Here is a 10956-nt window from a genome sequence, read left to right as displayed (position 1 = left end):
GTGCTCTTGCTACCCAGGAGCAGAGCCCTCTAGCGGAGGAGGCATGATTTGAGGCTCCTGGATGTGGACAGATGACGGAGACTGCACCTCAGAGTGGGGCCTGCCTGGGGGAGAACCTGCTGTGGAGGTGGGACCTGGCTTGTCCCCATCTGTACTCCCCTTACCCACCCCCGCCCCCTGACGTTTCACATCCGCAAACAGGACAGTGCTCCAGTCCCACGGCAGCAATCTTGGTTAGAGCAGAACTCTAACCCCTCTAGCACCACTGGGGAGCAGCTTTGGGGGCCTGGCCTCTAGAGAAACACCCCCCACCAGTTTCCCCCCACCCCCCCTTCTCCAGCCTAGGGGGCAGGGAGGGGACACAGCGCTGCATCATTCTCCGTGGCACTCCCCGCTCTGGGGCCATTAACAGACGCCTCCCCATCGATCGGATCTGCTAAGTGCTGCTGATTCAGACGGGTGGGGGTGGGGGCCCCTGGGGGCAGAGGGGGTAGGATCTGGGCAGGAAGAGGGGGGAGTCCAGGAAGGAGGTGGGGAGAATTGGCAAAGCTCCCTGCCACCCCCATTTTCCAGATGACGCGACTGAGGCCCAACCAGCTTTGTAGGAGGCGGAGTCTCCCCAGGGTCCCTCTCAGGCAGTCCTAGGGGAGGGGGCTCTGGGAGCCACGAGGCCCCTCCCTGCCTCTCTCTCCATCTCCCAGCAAGCTCAGAGGGGCGGGGAGAGAGAGCCAGAGGAGGTGGAGAACTTGGGCAGCTCTGCAGAGTGGGGCAGGAGCTCCGGTGTTTGGTACCCCCAGCCCCACCGCTGTTGCCGCTGCTGCAGCGGGGACACAGGTGAGGACGGCCCTATGGGGAGGGGGAGGGGGCCACCAACAGTGCTGTCCTTGTCCTTCCCTGGTCCAGCCCCCAGGCCCTAGCCCATCCTGGGACAGTCCCCACGCGTCCTACTGGACCTTGTCCTTCCAGAGCCTCCTTCCAGGGACCCAGCCCCCTCCTCCTGCCTGTGCTGCCTACTCCTCTCCCAGGCCTGGCTGTGGCTGCTTCTCCTCTTCCTCCTCTCGTCCTGCTGCCGCTGCTGCTTCTGCCGCTGCCCAGCACATACCACCAGCCCCTCGGGGTGTGGTTTCCCCAGACCAGCCCCCAACGGTGGGACGCACGCAGCCTGATCCCGGCCTTCCTGGGCTCCTGTAAGGCCCAGGAGCCCCCCTCCCTGCAGACACACCCTTTCAACACCCCACCCTGCTCTCCAACCCATTTTGAGGGGGACCCCATCTTCCTCTTATCTTAGTCTTTTTTGATTCTCTGGGTGCTCTGGGGCTGTGCCCAACTTCCTTCCAGTTGAGTCCCAGCCCTGAGGGGTTCTCCAGGTCCCTTCCCTACCCCCTGAACTCTTGAGAGGGTGGACCAGGCTTTCTCAGCCCCCCTGGATACCCTTCTCTACCAGACACCTCTCAGCCTCTGAAAAATAACCTGGCCCCATATCTAACCCTTTAGATACCCCACCCCCTTCTCCAGCCCCGCTAGGGGGCCCCACCTCTCCTTCTTTCCCCAGAACTCCTGTAGAGTGTGGACACCCCACCCCCAGGCTATTCTTGGCAGCTCTAGGCACTCCCAAGACACCTCTCAGCCTCTTTACAAACTCCTGGCTCTGTAGCCACCCCTTAGATGCACCAACCCCTTTCCTAGATCCACGAAGGGGCTCCAACCCCCTTATCTTCTCCCCAGAAGTCTTGAGAGTTTGGACAACCCTCCTCACCTCTCTCAGTTCCTTCAGAATCCCCCTCCAGACACTCTCAGCCTCTTGCAAACACCTCTGGTTCCATTTCTACCCCTCCGGATGCCCCGATCCCCTCTCCAACCCCACTAAGCGGTTCCAGTCCCTTCTTCCTTCCCTCAGAACTCTTGAGAGTGTGGACAACTCCCCAGTGTTTCTTGCTTCATCCTAGACAGCCCCAGATACCTCTCAGGCAGTGCTGACCCCTCTAGAATCATCTCAGTCTCTCTAAACACTCCCTCAGATCCTTTTTGGCACCTCTAGACGCCCCTCTTCTGCTCCTCTCCATGTCCCCTAGCCCCTTCTCACTCCCTCAAGACATCGCCCTGGTCCCTCTAAGACCCTCTACATGTCCCCCAAGCCCTTGCCCATCTCTCTAGTTCCTCCTCCCGGTTCCTCTTGGCCTCTCTAGACACCCCCAGTTTCCTTGTGCGAGTGGCCCAGGGCCTCTCCAAGCCTCCACCATCCTGGAGACAGCCACATTCTCCTAAAGGCCACCCCCCCAAGTCTCCGTGGGCCTGGGGCGTGGCAGGATGGCAGCAGGCGTGGCCACATGGCTGCCTTTTGCACGGGCGGCCGCGGTGGGCTGGCTGCCCCTGGCCCAGCAGCCCCTGCCCCCCGCGCCGGGGGTGAAGGCATCTCGAGGGGATGAGGTTCTGGTGGTGAACGTGAGCGGACGGCGCTTTGAGACCTGGAAGAACACGCTGGACCGCTACCCAGACACTCTGCTGGGCAGTTCTGAAAAGGAATTCTTCTATGACGCCGACTCAGGCGAGTACTTCTTTGATCGCGACCCAGACATGTTCCGGCACGTGCTCAACTTCTACCGCACGGGCCGACTGCACTGCCCACGGCAGGAGTGCATCCAGGCCTTTGACGAAGAGCTGGCCTTCTATGGCCTGGTGCCTGAGCTTGTGGGCGACTGCTGCCTTGAAGAGTACCGGGACCGCAAGAAGGAGAACGCCGAGCGCCTGGCAGAGGACGAGGAGGCCGAGCAGGCCGGGGACGGCCCATCCCTGCCGGCTGGCAGCTCCCTGCGGCAGCGGCTCTGGCGGGCCTTCGAGAACCCACACACGAGCACCGCGGCCCTCGTTTTCTACTACGTTACCGGCTTTTTCATCGCCGTGTCGGTCATCGCCAACGTGGTTGAGACCATTCCGTGCCGCGGCCCTGCACGGCGGCCCCCGAGGGAGCAGCCCTGCGGCGAGCGCTTCCCGGTGGCCTTTTTCTGCATGGACACGGCCTGTGTACTCATATTCACAGGTGAATACCTTCTGCGGCTGTTCGCGGCCCCTAGCCGTTGCCGCTTCCTGCGGAGTGTAATGAGCCTCATCGACGTGGTGGCCATCCTGCCCTACTACATCGGGCTCCTTGTGCCCAAGAACGAGGATGTCTCGGGCGCCTTTGTCACCCTGCGGGTGTTCCGGGTATTCCGTATCTTCAAGTTCTCCAGGCACTCACAGGGCTTGCGGATTCTGGGCTACACACTCAAGAGCTGTGCCTCTGAGCTGGGCTTTCTCCTCTTTTCCCTTACCATGGCCATCATCATCTTCGCCACTGTTATGTTTTATGCCGAGAAGGGCACAAACAAGACCAACTTTACTAGCATCCCCGCGGCCTTCTGGTATACCATTGTCACCATGACCACACTTGGGTGAGTGCAGACCCTGTGTGGGGAGCTGCCCGATCAGTCAATTACACTCACCTTTTCTGTAAAATTAAAAAGGTTAGATAAATGATCTCTCTCTCTCTATTTGAACTTCAATTTGGTCATCTGTAAAAAGTGAGGGAGTTGGATTAATCTCCAAATCCCTCCCAGCTCTGACAATGCCTTAATTTTCAGGTCAGGAGACTTGGGTTCAACGATGGTCTTAGCTGCACTCTTTCTGTTGACCTTGTTTTCTCTGGGCTAGTTTTCCCCTCTGCAAAATGAGAAATGATGATCCCTTCAACATCCAGAGGGGATTCAGTGACATCATGGTTATGAAAGTTATCTGAATGTTTCTGGTGCAGGATAAATAGATATTCGCTTTCTATCACCCCTTTTTCCATCTTGAGGACCCATGTCTCCCAACCCTTTAGATTCATCTGCTGTGTGGGGCACTACCTCTGTGGCTCGGTGATTCCTTGATGTTTCCCCAGAACAAGATATTTTCAGCATCATTTTTTTTTTTTTTTACTGCCAGTCCTTGAGAGGAAATGGGATAAACGCATCAAATGAAATCACCAAACTCATGTTGTTCTTAAAGACATTGTCTAGGGCAGATACTGTGGTCCTTTTCTAAATTCCTATCACTGGGATTAGGTATGCAGTTGCTGCTCAGTATCTGTTGAACGGATACATTGGGATTACTCAGTACCTCAGTAGTAGAACAGAAAAATTGATTTGAGGTTTCTAAGAAGTAGAAATTAACTCTGGTTGGAGTTTCAGGATTGTATTGACAAATACTGAGCACTGAGAACAGGTTGGAACTGGGTATTTTGATGTCTTTTTATCCTATTCAGTCCTCACAACAACCCTGGGAGGATGTCTCATAGTTGAGGACACAGTCAGAGATGACACATCACAGAGCCAGAAATGGCCAAGTTGGAGAGACTTTCAAATGAGTCAAAGTAAAGAAATAAGGAAGAGGCATCCTGGGGGAGGGGGTTGGGGGCAAAGGCCTAGAGGCTGAAGACTGCAGAGGCTGCGTTTCTGTGGAGGGGATCTGATTGGTCCTGTGGTTAGAACACGAGTATGCTGTGTGATTTTGAGCAAATCAGTTATGGAACCTTGCTGAGCTTCACTCCCCCCACCCCCAACCAAACAAGTTGGTAAGATTGGCTCTGCTCCATCTCCATGGGAGGAGGGGTGGTATGGAGAAAGGGAGGGAGGAGTTTCAAGGCTCCCCCTCTATTTTTTAATATGAGGACAGTTTCAAGGCTTCCCCTGGGGGAATAAGACGGGGTGCTACCTAGAGAAGGTAAGACAGACACAAGCAAAACCAACAGAGCACTGCTCCCAGGACTCAGAGCCCCTTAGCTGGCTTGTGGTGGTGGGACTCTCTCTCCGGGAGGCTATATTTACTGCCTGTGACTTCCTCCTTCCCCCCTATGCTTGGTATTAATAGATTTCCAGCTGACTCAGATGCCCGGTGCACGGCTTGGATGGGGGCAGCAGACAGTAGGGGCTGAGGGCCCATTTCTCATTTGACCCCCACTGGTGGCCAGAGAGGTCATTCCCCAATTTTTGCAGAGCAAGAAACTGAGACCAGAGAGTTTGAGTGCCTGGCCAGGGTCGCAGAGTGAGTCAAGTTGGATGGGATGCAGTGGGGGACTGAGGGGTGGGTGGGTATTTTTCTTGACCTTGGCTTACCTCCCCGGCCCCAGCTACGGAGACATGGTGCCCAGCACCATTGCTGGCAAGATTTTCGGATCCATCTGCTCACTCAGTGGCGTCTTGGTCATTGCTCTGCCTGTGCCAGTCATTGTGTCCAACTTTAGCCGCATCTACCACCAGAACCAGCGTGCTGACAAGCGCCGAGCACAGCAGGTAACTGCACCTTCCATCTGAGTACCTCCTATTCCCCACACCCCAAGCCGGTCTACTCTTATGTTTGCCCACCTGACCTTCTATCTCCTCCTCTCTCTGTAGAAGGTGCGCTTGGCAAGGATCCGGTTGGCAAAGAGTGGTACCACCAACGCCTTCCTGCAGTACAAGCAGAACGGGGGTCTTGAGGTGGATAGGGGCCTGGATTGGGGTGGGAGGTGAGCAGTGATGGGAGGAGGAAGGTGCTGACCTCATCCTTCTGCTCTGTCCGCTCCAGGACAGCAGCAGTGGGGAAGAACAGGCGCTGTGTGTCAGGAACCGTTCTGCCTTTGAGCAGCAACATCACCACTTGCTGCATTGTCTAGAGAAGACAACGGTGAGGCCTAATGAGAGGTGATGTGGCAGAATGAAGGGGATCCCTTTGCCACCAAGCCAGCTCCCTCCTGGGATGGGAGGCTCACTACTAATTGTGGAAATCACACAGGGCTTCCTGGAAGAGGCCCCAGTAGAGCTGAGCCTTGAAGGGTGGGCAAGGGAAGGGAAGAGAGAGCGACTTACAGAAAGGAAGGAATGGCCTAAGCAAAGGCCTGGGGGTGAGGTCAGCTTCCTTGTGGTGCCCTGTGACCATGCCTCCCTTCTGCCCACAGTGCCATGAGTTCACGGATGAGCTAACCTTCAGTGAGGCCCTGGGCGCTGTCTCGCTGGGTGGCCGCACCAGCCGCAGCACCTCCGTGTCCTCCCAGCCAGTGGGGCCTGGCAGCCTGCTATCCTCTTGCTGCCCCCGCAGAGCCAAGCGCCGTGCCATCCGCCTTGCCAACTCCACTGCCTCGGTCAGCCGTGGCAGCATGCAGGAGCTGGACACGCTGGCAGGGCTGCGGAGGAGCCCTGCCCCTCAGAGGTAAGCACGCTGACCTGCTGTGCAACCCCTCTCCCGGGGAAGCTCAGAGCTTGGACCAAGGGGTCTGAGATTTCATGACTCCAGGCCTCCGAGCAAGTCAAGCTCAAACCCAAACTCCTCCATGCTGGAAGCTTGGGCTTATCTTGTCTGGAACTCCTCATTTTTCATTTGTACTTTCAATAAACATTTATTGAGCATCTACTGTATGCTAGGCACAATTTGGGGCATTTTGGAATTCACTTTAGTTTAGGAGTTTAGTTCAATTTTGGCAGTGAATAGAACAGACGGAAATCCTGAGCTTATGGAACTTCTATTCTAGTGAGATGAGACAGTTAAAAAACAAATACACAGATGATGCAGTGTGTTAAGTGCCAAGGAGAAAAATAAATCAGGGATGGGGGATAGAGAGTGTAGAACAGGGTGTGATGCAGTTTTAACAGTGTGGTCAGGGAAGGTCTTGCTGAGGTGACATCTGAGCTGAGATGTGACGGAGGAGAGGGAATGAGCCATGTGGATACCTAGAGGGAGAGCTTTCCAGGCAGAGCAAACAGCCTGTGCAAAGGCCCTGAGGCAGGAATGGGTCTGCATGTTAGAGACACAGCCAGGAAGCTTCTGTGAGTAGAGTGGAGTGAGTGAGAGGGAGAGTGGTAGGAGGTAAAATCAGAAAGGAACAGGGACCAGATTGTGTAGATCTTACAGTAGACTGTTGTGAGGACTCTGGCACTGCGAGGAGTAACCACAATAGATAACACTTTTATGTGTGTGCTCATTATGTTGCAGACACTACTCTGAGCACTTTGTATCATTTATTATCTTATTTAATCTCCACAACATCTCTGTGAGGTAGAAAACATTGTTATTCCCATGCTACAGATGAGAGAAGAGAGGTTTAGCGTGGTTGAGGTGGGATCAGGACTATTTGACTCCAGAGCCCTCACTCTGCACCACCATAATTGAGGGTGCAGGGGAAGCATTTAGCACAGTGCCAGGGACCCAGTAGGCACTCAATAAATGTCATGATTGCCGTGGCAAGTATTAAGATGACTTTTTAAGAACCTTCCATCTTCCCACCCTTATCCACAGCCGCTCAAGCCTCAATGCCAAGCCCCATGACAGCCTTGACTTGAACTGCGACAGCCGGGACTTCGTGGCTGCCATCATCAGTATCCCCACCCCTCCTGCCAACACCCCAGATGAGAGCCAACCTTCCTCCCCTGGCGGTGGTGGCAGTGGGGCCAGCAGCACTCTCAGGAACTCCAGCCTGGGTACCCCTTGCCTCCTTCCCGAGACTGTCAAGATCTCTTCCCTATGAGGGACGGGCCTGCCCATCCAGAGCGCTCTCCCAATTCTTGGAGGCTCCCTTCCAAAGCCATATTTTGGGGACCCAGAGAAGGGCAGCCTGGGGACCCCTTCTGCCCCCCACTGAGAACTATGCAATGGAGTTCCATGGAATGGCCCACCTGGTGGGGAAATAGCCAGGGAAAGGGAAACTTCCCCTACCCCAGACAGTTTTCCTTGTGGGAGCTGAAGCACTGGACTTCCTCAGGCCCCCAGCCTCCTTGCCCCAGCACACTGGGACTGGCCCCTCTACCCAAGCGGGCCTCCTGCATGCTCCTCCCCTCAGGAGTTCTGGCCCAAGAAGAAGAGGTGAAACTTCCTCTTCTCTCTGGCTGAGCTGTGGACGTTTGGGGGTTCAGAGAAGAGAACCCTCACTTCTGATCTGGCCTCTAGAAGAAGTCCCCACCCTCCACCGGGCCCAACAACTCTCAAATTCCGAAGCTTGGAATGCAACCACAGGCTTCATGGGCTGTGGCCTCAGCAGTGACCTTGGTTCAGGGGTCAGGCTGCCTTTCCCAACATACACAGATAGCACAAACACCACCCCCCTTCCCTGGCTGCTGGAAACGGGTCCCCGCAACCCCGTCCTCCACTGGGCCCCCAGCAAACTCTAGCAATAGCAGCTGCTGCCGTGACATTATGCAAAGCCTCTGCCCAGTTTGCTGCAGTATTTACATCTGCCCTAATCATAGGGGCCACCTCTAACTACTCCTCCTTCTCTCTTCTCTGTCTTGCTTCCTTCCTGGGTTGGGCTGGAGTCTGGACTGGCTGAGATAAAAGCCTGGCAGCTGGCAAGAGCTGGGCTGTGTTTGGAGATCATGGGCTGATTCCATGTTCTTGGGCAGGAGTCCAGAAGTGGCAGGGGCTGAGGCCTGGGTTGTTCCTGAGCTCTGGGAGTTGTAGGAGGCAGGAGGAACTTCTTGATCTCCTCCTCCTCCCCGACAATGCCTGTTCACATATCCCTCTCTCTTCTCCCTCTTCGGTCACCTTCCGGAACTCTCTGTCTGCTCTCAGGCTGAAATCTGGTATCATCTCAGGTTCCCTGTCCCCAGCACTGTCCCTGTGGAGCTGGTGGCTGACAAAGATGTAGTTTCCATCAGTCAATAAAACCTGAGAGGAGAGATGAGGATGAGCACCTCCTGGCTCTGTGGGTTTGGGGCTGGGTTGGGCTGGAGGGGTTGAAAATACTCCAATTTCAATTCCTTTTAACTAGTAGAAGGGCTGTTATGGGGAAAGGTATGGGAGGTCGATGGTTGCTGGTGTGTTGTGGAAGATGGGGATCTAGGAGAAATGAAAGAGGGTGCTCGAAGAGGTGAATCTGCAGCCAGTGAGGTAGGCTAGGAGGTCCTGAGACGTGCCCCATGGACATAATCTGCTCTAGCCCCCTCACTCACAGATGGGGAAACTGAGACCCAAAGCAGCACACGCTTGGTTAGAGGAGACTTGAACCCAGGCTTCCTGACAGCAAACAGCTCTGAACTGAACGCTGATGAAAACCATCTCTCAGTTTGGCGAATTCCCCTTCCTTGTGGATGTCCCCTACCTGTATTCTCTCTTCTGGACTACTGGATATACTAGACTAGTGTAACTGAGCTCTGTGGAGCACAGAGAAGACAGACCTTGGATTCAGGTTGACCTGGATTCCAGTCCCTGGGTAAGAGAATCACTTATCTTCTCTTGCCTCAGTTTGCTAATCTGTGAAATAATCATTCATTCATTCACCAAATATTTATTAACTGCATATCATGTGCCATCCCTAGGGGTACAAAAATGGGCAAAGTAGACATCATCTCTGATCTACAGAGGTGAGCATGGAAGGCAATTAAGCAATTACAATATAGTGTAGTAGAACCAAGATTAGTGGATTACAGAAGCATATAGATGGCAAGAGAACCTAACCTGGCCGAACAATGAGTCAAAGTTAGCCAGGCAAAAGACAAAAGAGTGAAAATGTTTTAGGCAGAGGGAACAGCATGTGCAATGACCTGGAGGTTAGAGCGCCAGCTCAGGGCCTTGGGAAACTGAAGTGGTTCCGCACAGCTGATGAGGAGAGTGTGAGACTGTGATGAGGGTGAGGATGTAGAGGTAGGCCAAATCACAAAAGGCCTTTGAAGCTATGATACAGATGTGGGCTTCATCCTAAGGATGATGGATGGGGACCTCTGAAGGCTTATAAACAGGAAAGTCATCACGAGTTTTGCGTTTCAGAAGGATTATTCTGGCTGTGGGGAGTGGGTTATAGAGAACCAGTCCTGGAGGGAGGAAGAACAGTGAGGAGGCTTTTGCAGTTGCCGAGTTGGCAGGTGACAGTGGCTTAGACGGGATCGTGGCAGTAAGAGTTGGAAAGTCAAGAGATTTCAGAGATAGGATTGGCAAGATTTAGGATTGACAGGTACGTAGGAGTTGAGGAAGAGGGAGCAGTCAGGGTTGACTCCCAGGTTTCTGCCTTGGGCAAAGGCTGGAGGGGGTGCCATTCATTCACTGTCAAAGGGAACATCAAAGCTGTTGAGCACACAGTGACAGGCACATAGTAAGTACTTGGTGAAGGTTAACTACAATTATTATCATAAGTTCAGTTTTAGGTGTGTAGTGCTGGACAAATATTGAGTAGGGAGTGGGATACACGTATCAAGTAAGACGGTCCTGAGAAGATTCAATGTGATAATGTGCACAGGCATTTGGCACAGTGTCCTAAACACAATAAGCCCAGTAAACGTGAGTCTTCTCCTCCCATTAAGTCTCATGAGCAGAAAACACCACCATAGTCTGTTTATTACTAACACCCTACAGGGAAGAACTTCAACTAGGGTTGGCATCTGAAGGGAGAAGGTTAGGTGGCACTCAGAAGAGCTTTCTGATGGCCTGTATATGGCTTGGCTCCTAAGACTGGCAGGGAGCCCTCACCTCTCACAACAACTTCTTGGTTCATGAGCTCATCTCAACTCCATAACTACTCCCTGAGGTAGTCTGGGCAGGCATTATCATTCCCGTTTTACACATGGGTAACCTCAAATTTGAGACACAATGACCTCCTCAAGGTCATACAGTTGGTAATGGTCCACCGTGCCTGGGACTGAGGTCTTCCTGACTCCAAAGCCTGGGATTCTTTCCACTGCACTGCAGTGCAGACTAATTTACTGAGCACTTACTAGATGCCAGGCACAGCACCAGACCCTTTGCAAGCATTAACCGCTGATCCTTAAATTGGGATTATCATTGCCATTTTACAGAGAAGTAGAAATTGAGGATGGGGTGGCTGTTAAATGACTTGCCAGAGATCACTCAGGAGGGGCACAGCTAGGATTAGCTTATAGCTCTCCATCCGTTCAGTAGCAGAAATTTTACCAACCTTATTGCGAGACGCTGGTTGCTGACAGAGCTGGTTTATAAACTTTGCTCGATTCAGGTAAACACAGT

The 10956-nt window shown here is 53.7% G+C and overlaps 1 protein-coding gene across 1 annotated transcript; it reads left to right on the top strand.

Annotated features, from left to right (window-relative positions):
- Positions 1 to 2307: 2307 nt before the first annotated feature.
- KCND1 (potassium voltage-gated channel subfamily D member 1) lies at positions 2308 to 7513 on the top strand. Its single transcript, XM_061178592.1, has 6 exons — positions 2308 to 3428; positions 5144 to 5306; positions 5409 to 5492; positions 5581 to 5679; positions 5951 to 6201; positions 7285 to 7513. The coding sequence occupies exons 1-6, from the start codon at positions 2308 to 2310 to the stop codon at positions 7511 to 7513; spliced, it is 1947 nt and encodes a 648-aa protein (XP_061034575.1).
- The last annotated feature ends 3443 nt before the right edge of the window (positions 7514 to 10956 follow it).

This window comes from Eubalaena glacialis, chromosome X (assembly GCF_028564815.1).
Source record: "Eubalaena glacialis isolate mEubGla1 chromosome X, mEubGla1.1.hap2.+ XY, whole genome shotgun sequence".
In the NCBI taxonomy this organism is placed as follows: Eukaryota; Metazoa; Chordata; class Mammalia; order Artiodactyla; family Balaenidae; genus Eubalaena; species Eubalaena glacialis.
The sequence above is the reverse complement of the archived record's forward strand: the minus strand, read 5'-3'. Positions and strand labels throughout refer to the sequence as shown.

Bases quoted from the DNA above. Each gene is read 5' to 3' on its own strand.
- KCND1 (XM_061178592.1), top strand. From the start codon at position 2,308: ATGGCAGCAGGCGTGGCCACATGGCTGCCTTTTGCACGGGCGGCCGCG. The intron at 5,307-5,408 runs GTAACTGCACCT...CTCTCTCTGTAG, and splicing joins ACAAGCGCCGAGCACAGCAG to AAGGTGCGCTTGGCAAGGAT. The intron at 5,493-5,580 runs GTGGATAGGGGC...TGTCCGCTCCAG, and splicing joins AGCAGAACGGGGGTCTTGAG to GACAGCAGCAGTGGGGAAGA.